The sequence below is a fragment of the Marmota monax genome, unplaced genomic scaffold (genome assembly GCF_021218885.2).
Source record: "Marmota monax isolate L192 unplaced genomic scaffold, Marmota_monax_Labrador192_F-V1.1 WCK01_AAM20220418_F8-fsc00055, whole genome shotgun sequence".
Lineage (NCBI taxonomy): Eukaryota > Metazoa > Chordata > Mammalia > Rodentia > Sciuridae > Marmota > Marmota monax.
This window is the reverse complement of record NW_026695205.1, coordinates 7,362,433-7,388,060: the sequence shown is the minus strand read 5'-3', so window position 1 is coordinate 7,388,060 and position 25,628 is coordinate 7,362,433. Positions and strand designations below refer to the sequence as shown.

At 46.2% G+C, this 25,628-nt stretch overlaps 1 protein-coding gene across 4 annotated transcripts; it reads left to right on the top strand.

Moving 5' to 3' along the window:
• Positions 1 to 821: 821 nt before the first annotated feature.
• On the top strand, positions 822 to 25,628 carry Fmo2 (flavin containing dimethylaniline monoxygenase 2). 4 transcript variants are annotated; one of them, XR_009225487.1, is made up of 10 exons: positions 822 to 973; positions 1,319 to 1,455; positions 10,244 to 10,432; positions 13,391 to 13,553; positions 14,861 to 15,003; positions 18,082 to 18,281; positions 19,491 to 19,846; positions 21,424 to 21,496; positions 22,453 to 22,859; positions 23,850 to 25,628. XR_009225487.1 is itself a non-coding variant. In XM_046430217.2 (9 exons), the coding sequence occupies exons 2-9, from the start codon at positions 1,324 to 1,326 to the stop codon at positions 22,793 to 22,795; spliced, it is 1,599 nt and encodes a 532-aa protein (XP_046286173.1). In that variant the 5' UTR covers positions 822 to 973; positions 1,319 to 1,323; the 3' UTR covers positions 22,796 to 25,628. The 4 variants fall into 4 exon arrangements, 2 of the variants coding, with proteins under 2 accessions (XP_046286173.1, XP_046286174.1); XR_009225488.1 differs by lacking the exons at positions 22,453 to 22,859; positions 23,850 to 25,628 and having other exon boundaries at positions 19,491 to 19,557; positions 19,652 to 19,846; XM_046430217.2 differs by having other exon boundaries at positions 22,453 to 25,628.

Genomic DNA, 25,628 nt, shown 5'->3' with positions numbered 1-25,628 from the left:
GGAATTTATACCAACAGCTCAGGTGCTTGGAGCCACTGGTCCTGCTGGGCTGCAGAGGGGAGTCCCTTAGCTTCATCATTTCCACCACATCCAAGGTACCCAAGGGCTCTACAACCCCCGGCCTTAGTTTTCTAATGTTAATGCTAATAACCGAGAGTGTAAGCAAAAGGAAGTTATCCAGTTCTCCATCAAGCCAAAAAGAAGGGTGTGGGTTGGAAGAGCTTAGAAATCCCCGTAGCTTCACGCAAGCAGCGTTCACCCAACCAGAGAAACCTGGGTGAGAAGTGGGTCTGAGCAGGGCGAGCAAGCAAGGCACACAGGCTACCACAGCATGCTGGGACCCCGAAGCGACCAAGTCTAAAAACCAGGCCAGAACAAGAACGTCAATTCCAGGAGATCGGGGACCCAATCTGTCTGCCCACCCAGGCACAGTGATGTGCCAGAAAAGGTGCCTCACGTGCAGAAATGAGAATCGGTCAGGAGAGGCTGTGCCATCAGCCAAATGGAAGTCACACGCCATTAGCCACGCACCCACATGTTCAAGGTTATTGGTGGTGAAAAAACCAAGTTGGAAATCAAACTTGGAGTGCCATCCCATTTTGTGTGTGTGTATATATATATAAGCAGGTGGAAGAACATATCAAAATGGGTACTTAGGTTAGGGATGGTTTTAACTTATTTTTATTTGTCCATTTTTATCAACTCAATGCACGTTTGTTACACCCATGATAAGATGAACTTCCGAACCACCTGCACGGCGTAGTGTGCCTTGGTCCTCAGTCACTACCTGGCTGGAGCACTGAGCCTCTTGTTTAACCCCAGGACTCCTTGGAGCTTCAGCTGGCAGAATGCTGGGGGAGGAGCAGGAAGCTCCTCCCGCTTCCCACAGCACCTCTGCCTCTTAAGACTGTCTCCAGCTCACACACACAATGGGGAGAACTCTGCTCTCAGAGGGCCAGTGCTCAAAGGCAAGGTAAGCGTGACAGCCAGGAGCAGAGAAGGAAGGGCTCAGGACCCGGAGGGACACGACCGAGCTTGGCTCACCTCACACACTGCCTTACTGCATACTTTGGCTTTGTTAAAGGGGTTGTTTTTAATGTTAAACCGAGACTCATAAACAAGGTCTGCAAGCGAGTCCAAGACAATTCAGCATCTCTCAAGGGGAAAAGGAGACTAGGATTTGACCAGCGAGGCGTTTCACTCAATTAGTGCTGCTTACTGAGTTACCATGAGACTGTTTAAAACCAGCTAACCTGACCACACCACAGGGACTCTCTCACCTGTGTTAAGCAGTAATGACCGGTCAACTCCTTGACAGGACACATGGCAAAGAAGGTGGCAGTGATCGGAGCCGGGGTCAGCGGCCTGGTCTCGCTGAAGTGCTGTGTGGACGAGGGGCTGGAGCCCACTTGCTTTGAGAGGACAGAAGACATCGGTGGGCTGTGGAGGTTCAAGGTAAGTGAGGTTTCCTTGTAGCTTGACTGGGTGATGCTGCTATTTCAGGGTGAATCATAGCTACTTGTGGCCCTATGCAGGGATTTCAGGGGCGACTTTGATCCAGTTCTCTTGTTAGATATCTAGAGCTGTTCAGGAACCTGAGTCACAGGCTGGCATCTCTGCCCAGGTCAACACTAGGCTAGCCCAGGTGCCAACCCAGGCAGGCATCCTTTGTATCCAGCAATCGTCTCGTGGCCCATATTTTTGTTATTCTCTGGTGTACTAATTAGGGACTATACTAACGTTGGAGAACATCTAAAAAATAGCAGCAACGGGAATCTTTTCAAGGCACTATTTACTCCTTTTTCAATCACTGAGCCAAATGCTTCTTCAGAAAATGTGCCCCATCACTTCTGATATTCTCTCCCACAAATAACCACGTTTGTTTCTCCAAACTACAGATTATGTGCTAGTATAACTGCTATGAAACTCTTCATTAAATATTTGTATTATTTCAATTTTTGCTCTTCACCAAGTGCCAATAGTGACACTGCTAGCCATCCTTTAGGATTTGTATTGAAATCAGAAAGGCATGTGAAGGTTCACAATTATTCCTTCCCACAAACTTTTAAAAGGTACTGACTTGCCACTTCCTTGCTGTGAGATCTTGGGCCAGTGACTGACATCCTTGTGCCTCAGTTTACGTGGTTACATTGGGGATAATATCAGAGACGTGGAATTATCTCACAGTGCTGCTTTGGGGATGAGGGGAGATCATTTACATAAAGAACTTAGAACAGTTCCCGACTCCCCACAGAGTTCTCTGTTAGCTACTAACAGTGTCTACATACTTTACGGACAAGCAAGTAGAGAAGGAGGGAGGTTGAGTAGCTGGCAGTGGCCACGCAGCTCGAGGCGTCACATTCAATCCCAGGCAGCTGAGCACCTACTTATCACTATGCCCTAACTTGTGTTCTTGCTCAAAAAGGTTAAACCAAAATTCAAATTCATAACTCAGGAGATGCAACCTAAGGGTTATGTATTAGGTATATCTAACTGAGGTATTGAGACACATGAGAACATTCCAGACAGGAGCAAAATGTTCAAATCCATGCAGAGGGGATGTAACCATGTCAGCAGTGGCCATCTGGAGGGCTCTTTCTACAGGCTGACCAACTAGGGGCATGGCAAGGTCACCCGGAATATGTGCTTTGCCAATTCAAAACTCATTCCAAAGGAATGTTTCTAACATTAGGCTTCTCAAATGTAATCTGACCTGAGAAACACCTATGTGGGTTCTTAAAGATACGGATTACCGGACCTACAGAATCAGAGTCTCCTGGGGGGTTTTAATAAGATTTCCAATGAATCTTGTGATGAGACAAGTCTGGCAAGCGCTGCACAATATCAAACAGGAAATATTGCTCTACAAGCACTCTCAGGGTCAGTGATGGAGAGATCGATCCTCACGTGAGACACGTGGCTTTGCAGAGAGGAAAGCTGGAAAACCAGCTTGAATCACATTCATTTCTTTCAAACGGGTCATTAGACTATTATAGCTGGTCCTGAGAGGGTGATATAAAATGCTGGTCATTTCTGTTGTGATTGAAGACATACTACCTCTCTGCAGGGGAAACAGTAATCAAAACTTCACAGGCTGCCCCCAGGGCCTCGAAAGGATCTTTCCGGAGACTGCCAAGGGGGCCACTTGGCCACTGGCAAGCCCCCTGCTCACGGGGAAACGCCTCTTCACAACTCTACCACCCAGAATCTTTTCTTTTTCCCATTTACTTATCGGTGCATCATAATTCCACATCATGGCACCCGTTGTTACACATTTGTGCTGCACACAATATAATCTATCCCTTTCGTTCCCCGCCACCTCCCCTTTCCCTCCTCTTCCCTCCCTTTAGACCTCTACCCCATTCTACTATCTCCCTTCTATTTTCATGAGATCCCTCCACACCCAAAATTGGTTTTTAAATGAGTTTTTCACTAATTTCTCTGTTTACACACAATCCTTTGGAAATCACTTAAAATATGTAGTAGTGACAGTTTAAAAAAGAAAAAAAAAATGTAAAATCCTTGTCCCAAGCCCAGCTTTGGTGCTGAATTCTACTAGAAGTTTCTCCAGCGCCCCCTAGTGTCATCTTGGAAGGACAGGCAGGGCGGAGATCATGCTCTAGCACTTTTCCCAGCACAGAAGCACTCCGCATGCATCTCTCTTCACTATGCCCATGGGAAGGAGGTCTTGGGATTGTCTTCACTGATATCTGAACCGGAAATTCAGGATGGAGATAAATAACACCCAGGGGAACATAATAGATGCAAAAGAACACAAAGGAAGGTCTGAGCCTTTGCATTTAGCAACCTCACTGAGGTACGGAGAGAGCCATTAGGCTTCTCTGCCTATGCCCAATGCCTTGTAGTCATGGGGAGGTAACCAATGCACCCGGCTTTCCTGTTACACACAAGCCTCCCCTCTCCCAGGGCATGTGCCCAGCTATTTCAATTAATTTTCACATAACAATCTCTAGATGTCTCAGTCTCTTTCCTCTAGAGTTGGTCTGAAATATCACTTTGTCTCTTAAAACATGACTCCACCAAGGTCTAATATTTCAAATAAATTTATTTTCTCCAAAGACATTTTTCAGGGTCAAAGAGATGCCGGGCACTGCCTCAGACAGTAAAAAGTGAATCAGACACCAGCACGGTCCTCAGCACATTTGTGATCACCTGGCCTGACATTGCACATTGGGCCCGCGCTGCCCACAGCCTGCACAGTGGCCTCCACTGAGGCAGGTCAAGGTTGCATTGGCATTCAAGAAATGAAAGCTCACGTTGGTAGAATTATTTTCACATGCATTACCTCATTCTATACTTGCAATAACCTTCAACACCATAAGGAAGTCAAGGTGAAGAGTCTTGCCCATATGACTAGGCGGTGACGATTCTCAGAAACCACAGAACTGAGAATACGCACATGTGGTCCACCACTGCACTGCTTCTCTCATCGCGTGACTCACGCTGATTTGGGGATCTGTCAAAACCCCAGGGTCTTGTCCATTTGAGCAACTGATGATCCACGTCACTATTATCCTGTTCTTGTGAGGCTCATTGCTTTCCCCCTACGTAGAAGAATTCTCATTCGTGTGTATTAAACATTAGTTGGTTTGATCCTTGGTTGAGAAAAGTCTGACATCAACCATTTGTCATCACTGTCTGCTTCCCTGCTTTGGGTCTTCACAACTTTGACGATCTGCGTTTGTGTCCATGGAAGTTATTGATTAGAATGCAGATCACAGAAGGATAAAAATGAGAAGCGGTTACCTGGGCCAGCACCCGGTGGGACTTGCTTATGGTTCCCTCTCCCTGACCTCAGTATGCACTCCACCTGCTTTCCTCCTCCTCGCAGCCTTTCCTGTTTTAGTTGGCATGTGATTTGCCGCCTCCGGCTAACGGAGCCGAGTCCGGCGAGGGACGGCGGGGTTAAAAATACACAGGACACCAAGGTTCTTCATCCAGGAGGGAGCGTGTGCGCGCTTTATTGCCAAATTTGTTCCCCTTATATATCTTTTTAACAGCTGCGGGAAATCACTCAAAAGTGAGGAGGGGAGAGTAATAACTGCGTCCTTGGGTTACCGTCACGTCACCGTCCCCTGTCAGGAGGCTCGAACAGGTCAAGATGTTCCCGAGAGACATATATGCTCTAGGCAGATAAACAGGGAACCGCAAGCCTTGTGAGCTGGCCACATTGACATGCATAACAAAGAACTGGGGGTTGAGTCCCCAGGGGCCAGGGCGGGCCTGCTACCAGCAGTGATTGTTAGCTGCCATCTGTTCACTTAAGAGTATTGTCTTATCTGGATGAGTTTAGAGCAAAGCGCCATCTCCTTAATAGAAGACATAATGACAGCCTTACCCTCGTTTTTCTTGCAGAGGTTCTCCTAGATAAATTTATCACATCATAACTCACCATAATGGATTTTGGCACTCTGCTGCCCATTTGACAGAACCAAATTTAATGTGTTAAATACGTGTAACTCTCCAGGCAATCAAACATGCAATATAATGATCCCATAGTTCTGTTTACCAGCGGTCTAAGATATAAGTTAACTTTTCCTAACATGTTTAAAGAACAATAGAATAGAATAAAATTTATAGTATACTATCAGATAAACCTTAAAGTTTTTATAACAGAACAAAGTCTATAGTGTACTATCAGCAAAACTAGTGAATGCCTACTTTTTTATTGTAAAGTCTTTTATGCAATGATAGAAAAGGCTCCTGGTTAGCATGACTCATTCAATAAATGTATTGACTGAAGCCTCCTATACTCCAGACTCATACCAAGTGCTAAAAATACAGAGATGTACTGTCCTCGCTGTCAAGGAGCTTGTACCTCAGGAAGGAATACAAAAGAAAATCCCTTCCAGAGTGCAATTTTATAAGGGCTAACACGCTGACTGCTATTGGAATCACAGAGCCTCACCCAGTAGGAAACAGGCTTCCATGAGGTGTGATGCTGTTATGTCTTGACAATAACTAGGGATGGGGTCTGTTGCAGATAGAGAGTCTCAGGCAGAGCAAACAGCATATGCAGAAGTATGGAAGCTTGAGAGACCTGAGTCTTAGAGGACACAGAGTCACAGCACAGCTGGAATGAAGGAGGCAGGTGGAGGAGTGACAACTTTTGAGGCTCCAGAGAATGGACAGGGTCCGTCATGAGGAGACTGTGTCCCTTGTAAGTACCTGAGTCGGGAAGTTGCATGAGAAAACTCCGAGTGATCAAGGCCAGTGATCCAAAGAGATGCCAGCCCAGTGGATAGACGGGAGCGTGCAGGGATGCTAGACGGCTCCCTGACTCCTCTGCACATCTGAGTAGTGAGGGAGCTCTTCCAAAACGCAGGCATCTGGGCACAATTCAGACCTACTCAAACTTGGTGTTTTTCAGAGCTCCCGAATCCTCTAGGGTAACTGGCCCACCAATGCCTTTGGAAACCATAGTTTTGTGTTCAGTTGTCAAAGAAGTAAAAAGTTTCAAACATATTCATGTAGTACAGTAGATGGATGTAAGATCCATCCCAAAGAGTGAAAAGACAGAATGATAGAAAGTTTTCAAAGAAAAGTAATTTTATTATTTCTAACTTTGTAGAGTAACTATCCATCATGAGAGCAAAGTACTGATTGGTAAAGTCAATATTACGATGTTTCACACACACAAAAAAAAGGGCTAATGTGTAGGTTTTTGTAATTCATCTTCATAATAAGCGAATCTAATTTTGCTTTATAAGTTTGCTCTCTTGAGTAGCTTATATATATATTCTACTTTGAATCTTACTTAGTTTTGACAACCTTTCTATTTTCATAAAGTCAAAAATAGCTTTAATCTAGTCCATGGTCAAAGATGATAAATCCAGGGCTATGATTGTGGCTCACTGGTAGAGTACTCTCCAAGCATGTGCAAGGCACTGGGTTCGATCCTCAGCACCACATAAAAATAAATAAAATAAAGGTATGTGTCAACTACAACTAAAAATATGTATATTTTAAAAAGATGACAAATCCCAAATCACTGTTACCTGAACTAATTTAGTTTTGAAATACAGTTTTCTGACATTCTGAAAATTTCGAATGAGGAAAATCTTCATATGACCATTTGTCTCAACCAAGTAAACTGCAGCAAATTTGACCCATAAGCAAATCCAGTCTCTATGTGCATTAATATCATCTTTAGGAAGTGCTTGTATTTTAAGTAAACAAGTAAGTTCATTTATCTGTTTTGGAATCTGTATCTCCCTGTCCTTGTCTTGGTTGACCCCAAAGCCTCTCTTCTCTTAGTTTCTTCACTTTCATGTCCCCAAAGCCCTGATGCATTTTAATTCCATAGACTAATAAGCTCCATACAAACCATAGATGTTTGCATCTTACCCTTAAGTTGAAACTCGAGGCCTGCGCAGAATAAACACTTGATATGTATCTGTTTATGAAGTCAGTATTAATCATCTTCCTTTTCTCCTGGGAAAACAACACCCATTTTACCTAGGTTTATCCAAACACATCTATTTCATCCAACTAAATGCAGGAAGAAATAACATTTTTAAAAAATTCTTTTTATATATATTTTGTTTTGGGGGTGCTGAGGATAGGACCTGGAGCTTCATACACGCTGGGCAAGTGCTTTTACCATTTTATTACACCCCCAGCCCAACAAACTTTTTTAAACTACTGTCTACCAATGAACACAACTATAAAGATCTTCAAATAAGAATCCTAATATCATCATCATTTGCTGATAAACTGCACAAGCACAACTCATGGAGGTGAGCCTTGCCCTGGCCTACGGTCACTACATGGGCTCAGGCACCAGAACAAGATCTCACCACTCAAATTCCCTTAAAATTGGCCTGAAGAAAATCCACCACATTTTAAAGCCAATTCATTGAGTCTTAAAAACAAACAACTAGCATCCTGGCTACAGCTTAACAGTCTCAGTCTGACTGATTTTAATCTATGGTTTCTTTTAAAAGTTTACTCTAGTGGTATGTAATAATAGCAAAAGAGACAAACACTGACTGAGGACATATCTTGAGCCAGGCATTGTGATCAGCGCCTTATTGTGCTGGAATTATCAGTGAGTCCCACTGTGCAGGGAACAATGAGGAGACTGGCTTATGTAATTGTCCGTGATTACCAAACCATTAGAGGAGGTGGGATTGGGATATCAGCCCAGTCTCTCTGATTCCAGAAAGCCTCACTGATTACTCTGTGCTACTCACAAAATTATCTGGTCTGATCTTAATTTTTTTTTTTTTTTGCTTAATGAAATATTTCCTATTCTGAACACTTGATTGGATAGTGCTCAGGCACTCAGTCTTGCCAAGGACATTGTGTTCAGTCAAAAACCAGTTTGGCTTTAGTATTATGAAATTTGAAGCTAGTATTTGAAAATTAAAATATCCTTGTTTATTTATCCAGTTTAGATCATTGTATCCCTGCGTCAGGCAGAAGCCCCTCCATATTCTATCGCAAACCCCCTTAGGATTCCAATACTTGCTTACAGTTAGCAAAATATCACAGTCAATTCTGACCTCCCAGGAAACTAGTCTGCCCTGACTAGCTGTTCCCAAGCCATGTGCAATCGTGACAGGCATTGTCCAAGTTTTTATTCTGTCCAGGAAAATTAAATACACACCCATGAAAAAAGACCTACGGTAAGTAAGGGGGATGGAATGATCATGAGTGGGTGAGAAGACAGAGACGGGAAGGAGGGCAGAAGACATTTAGGAACAGCCTCTATTTAGCAAGGATCCTACATCATTTAGCTTTGGCACCCGTATTGGTGCTGCTAACCCCTGAAATTAGGACACAGTGAAGTCTAGGACACAGAGGGAGCTTTTCACTTAGGAGACAAGATCCGATAAGTGTACTCTTTTGAACTCTTTGAGATCAGGTTTAACCTCTGAACAGAAAATACTAGAAAGTTCAGGTTGGTGACAGCGAATGCACCCGTGCAGTTATTGGTACCCGTCAGGGCAGCTACCCTGGTGGACTTTCATGCTGCGGTGAGCAGTGAGCCGTGACTGACGGCTGTCTAAGCCTTGGCTTCCTCACTAAGGATGGCCACGGCTGCTGTGCACTGCTGCAGCCCTGTGCACATAAGAGGGGGCTGGAACTTGGGGCACTCACTGGCCCCGACTCAAAACAGACTGAAGGATGTGAATTCAAACTCGCATCTAACTCTAGAGACCAACGCCCTTCTGCTAGTCCACACTAACCTCCACCTAAAGATCGGGCAGGAAAGAAATGTTCTGTGCGAACAAGGATGAGAAAGAACATGCACAACTGATCTAGGGTGAGGCTGGACTAGAGATGATCTTGGCTTTCTCTTGTCACACGCTGTGGAAGACCCTCTGGGGCTGTCTCAGGAAGTCTGTCACTTCTTTTGATTGGTGAATTCCTACAGGCTTTCCGTGTCTTCATACGGGCCTTGATGCTGAACCGAATCAGCGAGTGCTATTGCTCTGCGTTACGCCTCAGTCTGTGCATCCTCAGAACACATATTGGGCTGTTCTTGGGTAGCATCATTTAAATTTCCTAATAAAGCCTCTTTGACCACACACTGATTTCACAGACTTTGAATCAACATACTTGGCTCTTTCAGATTCCCCATGCAGGGCATTCTGCAGAGCACCATTTGTAGGAGAAATCAGACTCAACCATATGGCTGCTTCAGGTTTTGCCAAAGCATATTTGCTGACATCAGAAATCAGGTTTAAGGTTGGATCGGTGTCAGTGCTGCTCACCTTTATCACTGGAGGAAGGGAAAGTTGCATAAAGCACAAAGTGAAGGCAGGCAGGCAGATACAAAGCAAGATGTGAAAACTCCCCACTCCCAAAAATGTACTCATTTTACGTCAAACTCTCTGTCTTGTTCTCTGTCCAATGTCCCAGCGTATCGTGGTCCCTAAAGAGGGAAAGGGTGTATGAAGTCCCTTGAGGGCAAATTTAAGCAGTTAACTGGTTCCCAGAAGATGACATTAAATAGGTAGAGACTTGAGACACTAAATATCCTGCAATGTGCCAAATAAATGGTCCCTGCCACACCCATCAACAGCATCCCATTCAGCAAAGCTGGCAGACGCACACAGGTCCCAGCAGAGGAACACACTGCACCTCTCCACCCATGCATTCTATCCTGCTGCCACATTACAGAGTCACTTGACACAGGAGTGTGAGAAAGGTGGGACACCAAAGGATTGCTCCAGTACATGACCACCCCTAATTGTTTCACTCCCTCCTTCAGGAAAACGTAGAAGATGGCCGAGCAAGTATCTACCGATCCGTCATCACCAACACCAGCAAGGAAATGTCCTGTTTCAGTGACTTTCCCATGCCTGAAGATTTCCCAAACTTCCTACACAATTCCAAACTTCTGGAATATTTCAGGATTTTTGCCAAAAAGTTTGATCTTCTAAAATACATCCAATTCCAGGTACTGTATTTTTGGGGAAATGAGTTTCTCTACATTAGTTCAGTTCACTTTTAAATAAAAAAGTTATCCTGATGATAGAAGAAATTGTGAATAAACTATCTTTGTTAAAAGGTTAGAGCATGATATTAATCCCCCCAAAGAGTGTGATTGCCCCTGCCTGGTCTTGTAGATCCTATACATTAACAGAAGAAAATCAACTGTTAAAATTGAACATTTAATGATGATAATATTGATGGTAAAACTGCATTTAAACTATATCCATTACCATTGAATGTCCCTAGCCTCATTTCCCTTGAGAGGATATATGAAGAAAATCAAATTACTCTTTTTTTTAACTTCTCTATAATGGGATTTCTTGATATGTGTTAAATAAACTTGCTACTCTCCATTCACCTCAGAAGCCTGTGGGTTATTATCCCTGCTAATTTCACAACCTCCAGCAACACAGAGATGGCAGATCATTTTGAAATACATTTGGAATCATCTTTTCCTGAGCTTTCTCAAAAACAAATAATCAACAACAATATAACCAAACATTGTCATTCAACACACTGCCTTGTTATCATTAACATATACTCTGAGAACTAGTAACTATATAGAAAATGAATTTTAAATTATTGAAAATGAATTTTAAATTATATTTCAGATAAATACTGTTAGGCATATTTGTTTTGATACATCTCATTTTCTTAGTAATTCTACTTTTACATGTACCAGACTTGTATCATATTAGTTTTTAATTACTAATTTTTATGGAAGTCTATATTCGTAAACACTGTTAAAATGTGCAGTTTTACCTAATGTAGTTTATCCCAGTTCCTGGTACTTTTATCTTGTGAATGACTGGTTCTTTAAAACAGAAGCTTAGTGGTAGGTCAAACTTACAGCCCTCCTGTAAAATGTAGTTTATACTCTCTGTTCTTCTAAAGATCATGTTAAAGTTAGCGAGGGAGCCGTTTCTCCTGTTTATTACGTTACTGCTGCCATTGTGGGGATTTCCGTTTACTGGTCTCCGCACTGACCTAAGTCATAGATGTTAGGACTTGATTCAAGAAACCGTAGATAACAGGGCTGACAGTTCAGAGATAGTAAAACGAATGCTGCATGAAAACCATCTTGCCTTTCATTGATGTTTATTCACATTGTATGCTGCATCAAGAATTAATAAAGTGAATGTCACCTCATTTAAAAAAAAAAGCCAGGTGCAGTGGTGCACACCTGTAATCCCAGCAACTCAGGAGGCTTACACGTTTCAAGCCAGCCTCAGGAAATTAGCAAGATCTGGTTTCAAAATTTTAAAAATAAATAAATAAAATGATTGGGAGGGCTGGGATTGAGGCTCAGCAGTAGAGCGCTTGCCTTGCACTTGTGAGGCACTGGGTTCGATCCTCAGCACCACATAAAAATAAACAAACCAAATAAGGGTACTGTGTCCATTTGCAAATATATATATATATGGATTGGGGATATAACTCAGTGGTAAAGCGAAAAAAAATTAAAAATAAAATAGAAGAAGTAGGTGAACTGTGCAAGGCCCTGCTGCTGAGTGGCAACGTAACCTGCACCAGCTTCTCAACTGCAGATGAAATCACGCAGAGAGCTTGTTCAAGTGCAGACTCTGGTTAAACAGGCTCCCAATGACAACTCAGAGTCTGCACGTCCTACAAGCTCCTGGGTGACCTAAAGGCCCTGGTCCTTAGATCACACCTGGAATACAAGGATTCACAGTGCTTGGTTAATGGGCAACTCTGAGCTACAAATCTGAGAGCTTCTCTTGGCTGCTGTCTACCCACGTATTGTGAAGCTCTTTCACATGTTTTCCATCCATGTCACCTACCCATTTTTAAATTGAGACAGCTTTAAAAGTCACCAAACTGGTATTTTGAAAAATGTCTAATTTTTTTTAAACAATATTGTGCTAATCAGCTTCAGAGAAGGAAAGGTTTATTTTGGCTCGTGGTTTTGGAAGCCTCAGTGATGTTCTCCTGGCCCACTGCCTTGGGCATGTGGGGAGGCAGTAGCTGTGGAAGGGAACCCACGGTGGAGCAAGGCTGCCAATGTCATGGCATCTGGGAACAGAGACAAGAAAGCCCAATGTCCCCTTCTAGGGTACACCCACAGTGTCCAGACTTCCTCTTGCTAGGCCCCACCTCTTATTTGGTCCAGCACCTCCCAACAGTGCCGTGGGCTGGAGACCGAGCCCTTGGTGAGTGGGCCTCTGGGGGACACTTACCCAAGTCATAGTGTGTACAGAGGAGACTCAGATACTTGAAAGCAAGAGTTACAGCATGTCATTCCTCTAGACATGTGGCAAGCTTCCTTCCATTTGTTTCTTAAATACCTCCGGCATGAAACACTTAGGAACACTTTTTAAACTACTAGACTTCCAGACAATGGGCTTGTTAAAAACAATTAGAGAAGCAATAAATTATTTCAAGCAGATGACATCCTGAACTGCATAGCTAACTTGTCATACTCCCAACAATAATGAACTTTAACAATACCACTCGATGGAGGGCTGACAACCTGCCAAGCTCTCTGCAGAGTGCTCCACGTGAGATATCTCTGCTCCCGCAGAGCCCCCACACAGGGGCACCCTAAGTGCTTCTTGACAAATGCTCGCTGTGCGGCCCTGGAATGGCATGAGCAGACTTGCCTTCCTTCTCTTTGCTCCCTCAAGTCCTCACTCAGCACGGCCCCCTCAGCACAGGGCCCCCACTGCAGAGTCAGGCCTGGTGCGCAGAGCAGCACATCCCCGGCGCTGCCCGTCAGAGAATGGGAGGGGCACGCTTGGCATCCTTCGCCTCAGGGGCCTGCAGGGACGGGCGCTGCGGGGGCTTGGAGGAGAACTAAGGGGGGTTCTGCATCACACTCCACCCACCCCCACTCCCAGGCCCCGGGAAGCCCACGCCAAGCCTGAGCCTTTCTCAAATGACGCCCCCTCTGTGTCTGCTCCAGACGACCGTCCTCCATGTGAAAAGACGCCCGGATTTCTCATCCTCTGGCCAGTGGGAGGTTGTCACCCAGAGTGGCGGCAAGGAGCAAAGCGCCATTTTTGATGCAGTCATGGTTTGCAGTGGCCATCACATCCTGCCCCACATGCCCCTGCAGTCCTTTCCAGGTGAGGCCAGGGGACTCGCGGTGGGGAGCAGGTGTCCTGGAACTTCACATGCAGTTTGGTGACAGGCAGGGACTGCTGCCAGGGCTGGGGGTAATGGAAAGACTGGGATGGAGCTGGAAAGATCAAAGACTCCAAACACCATCCACGTATCCACCTCTGATGTCCTTTAAAGTCACAAGGCTTTCCAGAGAATTCTCACACACACACTGGCTCTCCGCAGGACAGGCCCTGTTAGCCCTGTGGCTGCCAAACGCACATGAGTCTGTTGTATCTCTGGAGCCCAAGCCTCAGAGCCATGCCCAGTCGGCAGTCCAGAGAGAGTGCCTGGGACTCAGTGCTGCCACAGCACTGTGACGGGGAGGAGGGCAGGAGAGGAGCACTGCCACTGTCTGTCCTGAGGCTGCCCAAGCCTTCCCTTGCAGGAAGACCTGGAATGCAGTGGTCCTCCTGCCCCCTCGGACTCCGAGGCTGTGGCAGGCTTGTTCAGGGCACTTAACAGGCCATCAGGCTTGGGCCTTCCTGTCCAAAGCAATGGTCCCCAAACAGAATCACCTGGCAGACTGAGAAACACACCCAAGATTTCTGATCCCATATACCTGGCAGGAAGCTAAGAATCTGCAGTTCTAATAAGTTCCCAGGTGATCCTGACATTGCTGGCCACGGCCCCCGTTTTAAGAACCAAGATATAATGGTTCTTGCAAGTAACAACACAACCAAAGACAAGTGCTTCAATAAGGCCATGTGTTCCTGGGAAGAGTGACCAGGGTGGCCAGGAAAGCACAAGGAGATGCTTATCTGCAATCAACCACCAACAGGTTACCGACTTACTCAGTGCATACCTTCTATATGCCTGGGTTTGGGCTTATTTTATTTTTTATTTGCATTTGCAAAATTAGAATAATAAATGTATTCTAATTATTATACAAGTATAATAATATCATTTCATAATGTGTTTAAAAGATATTTAAAAGAATATCTGCCGTATGATACAGAAGTGTCCCTAGAGAGCCCACAATCAAATCATGGGTTGTCAGAAGCCAGCATCTCACTTGCTGTGTTCATCTAACGTATTTTTGGTCTGGTAAATACATGTGCTGCAGCCTCTTGTTTCAACCCCTCCCTGTACCTTCCTGATCTCCACTCTGAGTTTCCCAGCTGACCTGTGCTGTAACTCCTGTGAGGGGGGATAAAGGAAAATGAGTGACCGACCCCAAAAAGGCAAAGCCAACAATGCCATTTCACTGAAATTAGCCTGACACCTTTGCACCCTTGGACGTTCACAGCTTTCTCTCCTCTTCCCCCTGAAGGTATCGAGAGGTTCCAAGGCCAGTATTTCCATAGCCGGCAGTACAAGCGCCCAGCTGGATTTGAGGGCAAACGCATCCTGGTGATTGGAATTGGAAACTCGGCCTCGGACATTGCTGTTGAGCTGAGCAAGGAGGCTGCGCAGGTGCGATGCTCTCTGCTGACCTGGTATCCTGGGGAGAAGCGGGGGGACAGGCACTCTGGCACATCCCAGCTGCAAAATCAGTCATTATTCGCCAGTTGGTTGGGTTGCCCAGTATGGTACCTAAGAAAATCTAGATGTCCAGAAGCAGACTCACCTCCTCGATCTGCCCCTAACCAGCCACGTGTCCTAGACGGGGTCATGTCACTTCTGGGCTGTGGCTCCCTCGTTTGTAAAAGGGGAAGTTGCGACTAGATGATTTTCAGTATAAGAGACCTAGTTTCTCCCAAGGGGGCTTACTGAGAAGCTGACCTGTTCATATTTTGGGGACTGCCTTTTAGAAATTCAGGGTATTTGAAATATAGATAATGCTCAGTTGCACAAATACCAGGAAAGAAAGAGCGAATAGATAGCCAGCCACCCACCGAGGATGGGAGCTGTTCATGTGGCTCTCCAAAACCACCGCACACTCAGGAAGGACGCCAGCCGACCACCAGTCAAGTGTTACCAGATGTGGATAGGGTCAACAGATGGCATATTTAAATAAATGGCAGAAAATAAATCCCTTCTAGAAGGACAGACCCAGGCAAAGATGAGGAACAGCTAAGGGTTCTCCCTCCAGTGTCCGCTCCCGACAGGGCCTGGAGCCGGAGCCCAGTCACTCTACCGTGGGCTCCTCTGCTGCTGTCTCTGGCTGCACAGGCAGCCACAGCCTTGTCTTTTTGTCCTGTAAAACTTTCCTGCTTTGAGTCTTATACAGTGAGCGCTTGAGATGCCGAGTAGCAAATGTGATAAATACACATGGTGTTTCCCCAGAAGGTTAATGAAAGCGTTACACGGGGACCTTTCCGAGTCACCTGTCACTCAGAATTGTTCAGTGCCAACCTAGGGTCACAGCAGGTCACTAAAACCAGAAAAGGACTTATTAGACCCAAGTGTGAAAAGAAATCAGCTTTCACTTTTCAAGGCTTTAAGACCTCGGTGTAAAGAACAAGTGTGAAGGCAGTAACTATCTAAGCTCAAGCAGAGCAGGGGTGTGGGGCCACCTGCCCGATGCCCTCGTACTGGGGACACCTATACGGCAGGAGGAAGGGCATGTGACTGGGTGAGATGAAGACAGCTGAGCTGACGTAGCCGTCCATCAAGCAAAATCCACCCTCGACCACTGCAGGTCATCAGGCCAGGCTTTGGGCTTAGGATGGATGCTCCAAAGATACCAAGTCCTGGACTGCAAGAGCCAGTCCTTCACAGGGGTCACGCCATGCACAAGCCCTGCTTGTGATGCCAGATTCAATATTAAGAAACCACCTTGGCCATATTTGTGAGTTTAATAGCTCATTCTTCTTTCCCCAGCCTCCTCAATACTAATTAATCACATAAATCTGTACTTATGAAACCTCTATTCAGAAAAATGCCTTCTCAGATCTCCTGGGAGAAGACTTACCAGAGGTCTTATGAGAGCTGTGTACACAGGAGACAGAACCGGGTGCAACTGCAGAACTTACATTACAGCTGAATAACCAAGATCCTGAGTGAGTCCTGCTCTGTTAAAAGAAGGTCACGTTCACAGGATCCAGCCCCACGGCCAGAGCCCAGAAGCCCCACTCAGGACACTGTGGGATGGGGCTGGTCATCCATGCACTCCCTCCAAACTCTAAAATTCTGCCCTCCATCCTGAAGCCCATCTCAGAGAGATCAGCCGGAGCCGGACCCCAACTGCATGTGCTCCAGGAGTGGTGGGGCCGGCCAGCTCCGACCCCCAGGCAGTAGGTAGGATCACAGCAGGAAGGAGCAAAGAGAACAGGCACGACATCTGATATGAAACAGGGACCAACCCCAAGGGAGAACTGGGGTGGTAAGTAAAGGGAACACTGAAGGACAGTGTCTAGTACCTAACGAAAGTCCTGCCAAGTCAGCCAAGGAGCAAGACTGAAGCCGAGACCACCCAGAGACCAACAGTCCAACAGTGTTTTGTGGGGGTGCTCCCACAGCCTAAGGATTGAGGCCCTTGCCACAAACTGTATCTCCAAATTCACGCTCAGTCCAGATGTGAGTCACTGTAGGAAACCAGCCCCTCCAGCCTGAATTTACAAAATAGGAACAGCCAGCAGTGCTTACGGCTCGCCAGGCAGTACCTGAAGTACTTCACACGTAGCACCTCGTTTAATCTGAATGATACCCCCATTTTAGAGAGAGAGACACGGAGGCACAGAGAGGTTGAAATAACTCACTCAGGACTACACAACTGACTAAGCAGTGGGTCTGGGATTCAAACCCAGGCAGTCTGGATCCAGAGTCCATGATCTTAACTTCTTAAGTGGATCATTTATCAAGGACAGCCTTAAACCATAGAACTCAAAAGGACAAGTGAAAATCTGAGACAAGCAGTTCTAACGTGCACTTGGAGATTGGGAGAGTAACAGTCAACAAGGAAAACACTTATATTTAAAAAGAGATTTAAAGTACACGTTTTGAAAACAAGGGAAGTCCTAGTACACAAGGTAAAAGAATTCATCTGAAAGGGAACCCAGGTGTGTACTTGAAGAGAAACAGAACCGCAGCATCTGTTCACAGTTTTCAACCTTTAAAACTCATGGCAAATTTCTTCCCAGCGTGGAAGGCAGTTTCCCTTACTGCGCTCCCTCTGGGGGGTGCAGACCCCGCGTTTGCCTGTGTAGTCATCAGGCTGTGGCCACACATTTCCAAGGGTTGTAAACATTCACCTGGACCATAAAAGAAATGGGGGAAGGTGGGCAAGGCGAGTGGATCTACGGGAAGCAGAAAACCACTCTGTAGACACAGCAGAGATGGTGGACCTGACCTCTGGTATTACCCAGAGATACTCTCACGTGTCCACGCAGTCCTCGGGGGGCGTCGAAGCCATGGGTCCCCCATTGATGATAAAGCTGACAGTGAAACTAGAAGGACTTCACTTTGAGGGCAATGTCCCCTCACAACAGACTTGATCTTCACGACAGAATCCCAGGGAATTCTGGGGCCATACGCATTAGATCACCTACCCAGTAGATTCCTCCCAGGGGAACAGTGTTCGATTTAAACTGCACTCCTTTTATTTCCCAGGTGTTTATCAGCACCAGAAAAGGCTCCTGGGTCTTGAGCCGAATCTCTGAAGATGGTTATCCTTGGGACTCTGTGTTCCACACTAGATTCAGCACCATGCTCCGGAATGTTCTGCCACGGGCCATTGTCACATGGATGTGGGAGCAACAGATGAATCGGTGGTTCAACCACGAAAATTATGGTCTTCAGCCTCAAAACAAGTAGAGTCATTTTGCTTTTCTATGATTTGGTGCATCGGTAAGCTAGGTTGTCTGAAGATGACCCTCTTTACAAAGATCTATGTTGCTAACAGGGTAGGTAGTCTGAGCCATAACCTAACAGTACGTGCAGCATACGGGTTCTGCAGTGTGAACGCCAAACTTGTTCCCTATATCTTAAAAAATATATTTCAGAAGATTATGTAGACGTGTCAAACGCTGCTCCAAAAGCAGAATTGGGGCTTATGGGAAAAACTTTCTAGCACCAGAGTTGACCCCACTGGAGAAGGCTACTTCAAGAGACCCCAACTTTATTTTCAAGGGACGCGGTGGGAAGCACATAGCTCCCCATCTGATTAGCTCGGCCAGGGTGGTACACCCCAAGGGCTCTCCCACCGGCAGCTTTTGAGGACATATTCCTTTCTCTTTACCAAAAGACAAATATTAGTCGATCTCAAATATATACATCATTGATATCGTAAGCACAAGCAAACATTATGGATGTTTATTTTTCTTTAGTGGATAAGAGACTCGTTCCATTTAAAAAAAATATATAGATCTTTAGATCTTAATAAACACCGGGCAACTGCTGTACTGAGGCCTGACACAAGTGCATGTGCTGTCGCACTTAAAAAAAAAAAAAAAAAGAAAAAAAGAAAATGGTTCTCAGATCTACATAAAAAAAAAAATAAATAGAACTCCAGAAATAGTTCAGTCCACCATCCCATTACCACAAAGAGAGTCCATGGATACTCAGGATCAACCAATATCTATTTTACATGTTGATTCTCACACTGATCCCCCAGCAGGTTTCATTACTAATTAAGTGAAGTTTTCTCTTCCTTACTTCTGACCAGGTAGGAATTAAATGAAAAGGCAAAATAAAGCTGATAACAAAATACTCAGAAGCACCGATTGGATAATGGTCCCCAGCCCTCCCGGGGATTGACCGAGTGCTGGTTGTATCTAAGCCCCCGGGGGAGGGGGGCTTTCTCTTTTACTCACTTCACCTACATGTTTTCCTTTCTTTATTGAAGGGAGGGATTTGGGGACTGAGAATGAAGTCAGGCCGAGGAGGGCCAACTAGTCAGGTTAGAGTCGCGGATACCTGAGAAACCCCTTTGTTTTCAGAGCTACCACCCCCAAATGCCAAGGGGGCCCAAGGTGGCTCAGTGAAAGGTGGTCCTGAGTGTTTTCTTCTGTGTGTCCCAGATACCTCCTGAAAGAACCCATCCTGAATGATGACCTCCCAAGCCGCATACTCTACGGAGCTGTCAAGGTGAAACCCAGGGTGACGGGGCTCACCGAAACCTCTGCCATTTTTGAGGATGAGACGGTAGAAGAGGACATCGATGTCATTGTCTTCGCCACAGGATACACCTTCGCTTTCCCTTTCCTGGAAGAGTCCCTCGTCAAGGTGGAGGATAACAGGGTCTCGCTGTATAAATACATGTTCCCCCCGCAGCTGGAGAAGGCCACCCTCGCGTGCATAGGTCTCATCCAGCCCCTGGGGTCCATCTTCCCAACCGTTGAGCTCCAGGCACGCTGGGCGACACGCGTTTTCAAAGGTGAGTGGGCAGCTTGCCCTCCTACAGCCCTGAAGAGATGCCCACTAAAGGCTTCTCCCGGGCACGGGGGCAGCTCTCAGCCTCCTCGGCAGGTGATTCCCCCCTGCCTCTGGGGTTCAACTCTGCAACAAAATACTCACTGAACACCTGTGCTGGGACCTGGGGGCACAGAGAGAAAACCAAACAAATGCTTTTAACATTATACAGCAAATGCCTGGCTATAGGAACAAACAAGAGCTATGGCGTGGGACAAGGGAGGGCATCCGGCTGAGGACAACTTCCTGGGTGGCTGCATTTCTAGGGCAGAAAAGGAACCACCTGAGAGAGCACAAAGGTCCATGCACCTGGCGAGCTGTGAGCTCCTCGGCATTCCCAGAGCACGTGGGTGAGGTGGAGAGGGATGGGAGCAACCTTGGGGAAGGTGACGGGGACAGGAAGCAAAACTGCACCATGCTGAGGGTCCTGGATTGCAAAGTGTAAATTGGTTCTTCCCAAATCTGGCTGCACACAAAATTGTCTGGTGGACACTTCTGGACCCTGACTGATTAAGTCTGGCCTGCGATTAAGCCTTAGAAAGCTCTTCAGCCAGAGACACCAGTGGAGAGGTATAAGCGAGGAACAGGCATCAGCAGATCTGCACTTAAGGTAGATTATTCCAGCAGAGGTGCGGAATAGAGAAAAGAAAGGGGGGAGATTGGGGCCTCCGAGCCCAGCAAGAAGGCCCCTGCCATCGTCTCTGCTGATACACCACGTGCCTGGGCCAGAGCACAAAGCAGAGAAGAGGACAGGAGTGTGCGAAATCGCTCAGGATGAAACCAGCAGGGTGAAGGGTGGTTCGACAGGGGGAGAGCAGGAACCAAGGCTGGCTTGTAGAATCCAGCCCTGGAACCTGGGTGGACAGAGTGCTGGGAACAGGATGCGAGTCTGGACAGGAGGGCTTCAAGGACCAGCTCAGTTTTGACTTCCGGAACCTGAGGGTCAGATGGCTGGCCACGAGCAGGGACTTGACCGTTTCTCAACACCTGTGAAGCTCAGAGGACACCTGTGGGCAGGGGGTAGAATCACAAGCACACGGTGAGGAGTCCTGCCCTGATCTACCTTCCCTGCCCACTGCCCTTCATCAGTGGGGGCCACTCTCATCTCTCACCAGCCTGGGTTTGATGGCCGTTTCCTGGTCTCTCAACCTGTAGGCTCACCTCCCTTCAGCCTTTTCCCCCAATACGGCACCAGATGGATCTTTCCAAAGGCAAGTCTGACGTGGTCCCTGTGCAGGAGCTCCCAGTGTCCTCTCTCCCCCAGAACAGAGCCCATGCCCCTCGGCCGGGTTCCAGGCTCCTCAGACGGGCTTACTGTCCCCATCTCTTCTCGTAGCCTCTGCCCCTTGATCCACACTGACTGTGCGGCAGGAGAGCGTCACACAGAAGGCCCCAGCAGCCTCGCCCCTGAGTTCGGCTACCCAGCAGCCCTGTCTGGTCGGACTTGATGAAATGGCCTGAAGCGGATTTTTGAACCAACTGCTAGACAGAGCCAGGATGCCGAATCGTGCCCATGACTCAAACCAAACTTCTGTTTTCTAGGCTTGTGCAGCTTGCCCACAGAGAAGACCATGATGGAGGACATCGTCACCAGGAATGAAAGAAGAATTGACCTGTAAGCATGTGTTAAAACAATGTTTACATAGGCCAGTGTTTCTCAAAGTACGGCGATCGGACCACCTACAAAAGCCACCTAGCTGAGAAAAGTGCGTATTGCTGGGTTGCAACCCAGTCCAGCCAGATCAGAAGCTCTGTGGATGAGACTGGGAATTTGCAGTTTTGTTCTTCCTAGAAGATTGTTAGACATACTACTTTGAGAACCAATTACTTAGAAATTTTGCCAAATCAGAACATTTTCCTTAGAGTAATTTTGTTTCAGTTTTATATGACAAGCATGTGAGATTCCATATCTTCTCAGGCCACCCACACCCCAGTTAGAGAGGGAATGGGATGGGGCAGTGGTGTGACAGTAGCCTGAAGATCTCCTGAAAGTTAGTTGGGGGTACCCATCAAAATAAATCCGGAAAGGATTTTGGTGTGACAAACCAAGGATTAGCCATTTTTGTTTAGGTGGAATGGGATTCAACAGCGATGGAATATCCTGGGAAAGTTGTCTCAGGAGTCTTACGTCTGATTTAAGGGGTTATCTCCTTATCTAACATTTATTGAGCATCTACTACATGCCAGCCAGACTTCTGGGTACATTAGTAACTTAACAAGCAAATATCAAGCATCTTAGCTTTTGCATGTGTCGTACATGACTGCAGCAACCCTGACTGGTACATCCTTGCCTGGAGACTTACAACTGCTCAAAAAAACACTAAATGAGAGTCCCAGTCACCCTTGTCAGCTTCCCCGAGTCCCCAGGGATTCTTGATTATTGAGTTATGGCCCACTCTCCGTCTGACTAAGGGTTTCCTGCCGGGATAAACTCCCACTTTCCACCCAGACTCATTCAAAGCTCATGCATCCTCCACTCACCCTCCATCCTTTCAGCAGCTAGTGGATGCCGCGTATTCCCCTGTGACCTGGAACTCATGTGAATCTGTCCTTTTCACTTTCTTCATTAAGGTTTGGAACCAGCCAGAGCCAGATACTGCAGACCAATTACGTCGACTACCTGGACGAGCTGGCCTCAGAGATAGGTGCGAAGCCAGACTTGGTCTCCCTTTTCTTCCAAGACCCCAAGCTGGCGCTGAAACTCTGTTTCGGGCCCTGCAACTCCTACCAGTACCGCCTGACTGGGCCTGGGCAGTGGGAAGGAGCCAGGAGGGCCATCCTCACCCAGAAGCAAAGGATCCTGAAGCCCCTGAAGACCCGGTCTCTGAAGGCCTCATCCCCTCACCTCGCCTCCCTCCTGCTGACCATGATGGGGCTGCTGGCCATCGTCACGGCCCTGTTTTTCCACATTTAGCGGTTCTGATCTGTGCCCAAAACCACACAGCTGGGCTTGAGACGGAGCTCAAACCGCAGCCCAGGTTTGTGGCTCTATCATCTTGTCAGTCAGTGCCTCTTAAAGGAAACCAAGACTAAAAGGAAAATATCATCATATTCTAAATGTTAGAGTCAGGAGGAACAAGTTAGTGGGGTAACTGTGGGGAATTAGGAGAATTAGGTCTAGGCATAAAACAAGATCGTGGCATGAAATCTCTTTCCCATTCCACCTTCTCCTCAAGTTCACCAGGCTCCAAAAAGTACCATAAAATACCACTGATCCCCAGGTAGTTAGAGTCACGAGCCTTGGGGAGGAAATGGTAGAAATTACACAAGCGGAAAGCAGCTCGCTGGTTTAAATAACTGAAAAACGTAAACTGTGGTCAACACTTACAGCCCCTGCACAGCACACTTGATGGTGTTCCTACGCGGGCTCTTTTTGGTACCAAACTTCTCAGATACTAGGTCGTGCTCCATTTGCTTGGTGCAGAAATCACTCAAAAATACTGGAGGAAAAAATGAGAGGACAGACAGAAAAGCACACGATGCTCAGAGAGACCTTGAGCCTCAAATTGAAAGCTAAACCAACAGCCCATCCCCTGCATTTGACAGCAAAACTGCTGCAAAAATTTTCAAAAAAGAGCATTCCATGTCAGCTAGCTAAAAGCATTTACCATAGACCAGAGATTGTGCTGTGTGCACAGCTTATGTATTGCTTTATTTAATTCGAGGTAGGGACAGCTATTCTACCCATTTACAGATGATGAAACTGACTCAGAGCAGTTTTAAAACCTGCCCAAGACCACACAGCTAGGCTTGAGTTGGAGCTCAAATCGCAGCCCAGGTTTGTTGGACTTTCAGCTGAAGGTCCTGTTCTCAGCCCAGAATATGCTTTCTTACAAAAATCTGATGAAGGACTTATCAATATTTAGTGCTGTTTATTATACTATCCATGTTAGTTTGGGGGACCTTTTCATGGACAACAGTACTCCCCTTGCAGATATGATCAGATTAATTTTATTTACAATGTTTAGTTTATGTTTCAGGTAAATCAAGAAAGCATTCAAGTATATTTAAAAAGAACAAATTTTTAAAAGGCGTTTGAAGGAATTTACTGTAAAGGATCCTATGCACCAGCAGCAGATAATTGTTAACAATTTGAAAAAGTAGGAATCAGTGAAGAGAAGGAAAAGTGCGTCTCACAGGTCGATGGAAAGCTTCGTGATGGCTGAGCCTTGAGCCTGGCGCTGACCTTACAGATGACCAAGACAACATGCTGAATCGCACAGAACCCTTGGCATCTGATAAGAGGAAGCCATCCGTTAGTTAGGGGAGACAAACATTTCCTTGGAACTGAAGCCAAAAGACACACAATCAGTCAGGGTTAATGAACATTGAGCAACATGGCAAACATTTAGCCAGGGAACCTTCGCTCTAGCGGCTCTTTCATGAACTGTGCTTTGGCAGATAAGCAAAGCCATGAGCCCAGACCACGAGAGGGCAAGGGGCCGACGTGTTGAAGACTTAGGCAAATCTCTTCTCTTTATTCCTCCAAAACTTTGTGGACACTGTTCTTGATTTTGGCCTGTGTTTCTCTCTGAAGGGCCTCCAACCACGTGAAGGGAGCCTCCATCAGCGGAAACTTTCCTTCAAATTCATTGAAATCACATCAGCATTGACATCCAATTTTTTTCATTGCTCTTATGAGCAAATTCCTTTTTTAATCACAAATGGTGTATATATGTAGTTCTGGATTAAAAACAGATTACTTTGCCAATTATTAAAGGCAAATACGCCTTAATAGCAAAGGTCAGCAACTGCCGCCCGGGGGCCCCCCAGCCTAAAACCTGGGTTGGCACGCGGTTTCACTGGCGCACAGCCCACCTATTCAGTTATTGTCTGTGGTTGCTTTGGGGCTTCAATTGCAGAGTTGAGTCCTTGTGTAGAAAACGTGTGGCCCCAAAAAGCCTGAAACATTTACCGTCTGACCCTCTCAGGAAAAGTCTCCAGCTCCTACCTTACGATTCTCAAGGCTTGGTCCCGACTGGCCTGCACACCTTGCCCGATTCCTTCATTTCCTCTGAAGTAGCCCTGGTTCTTACCCTGCTTCTACCGGGGAAGACGCTGAAGGACACCTGCTAAATGAATGAGGAAAAATAGCTTCATTAGGACAAAACTATGATCAAATATATAGGCTCTGAAAATTTTAGAAATCATTTAAATTTTTCCAGATATTCCAGTTATCTTTTTAAACACATGACTGGTTTTTCTTGCCTCTGAGGAAGGTCTACTCCACCCATCTTCCTGCCTCCCTACATCCTGAATGTGACAAACCACCTAGGGCAGTTCACTCCAAGCTCTGATCCGCAGACCCCCTACATTAGAATACCTGGGAGCTCACAGCAGTGCAGGGTCCAAGTACAAATGTCACAGTAACCCACAGCTGCCAAGTCAGAATCCCTGCTGCAGTCGCAAAAACAGGGGCTTTCAGAGATCAGTCCTTGGCAGTTTCCGTCTCTCAAGGCCCAGTTCCTCCTGAGTTCAGCTCTGACGCTTCGTGCCGCAGTTAAGAGTTTGCTCTTCTCCTGGGAAAGATGTTTCCACCTCCTCCAAAACCTCCCCTTGCAAGAGTTCTTTTCTAACCTTTCCTTTTAACTCTCCTTGTCGGTATGATAGATAACTCCTTGATTTTCTCTATCGAAAGCCAAACATGTCACATTTGTTCTATACAGAAATAAATAAACTAGTAGGACCATGATAAGTAATAAAATTTCAAGCAATAATTTCAAATAATAAAGATTTCAAAAGCTTAA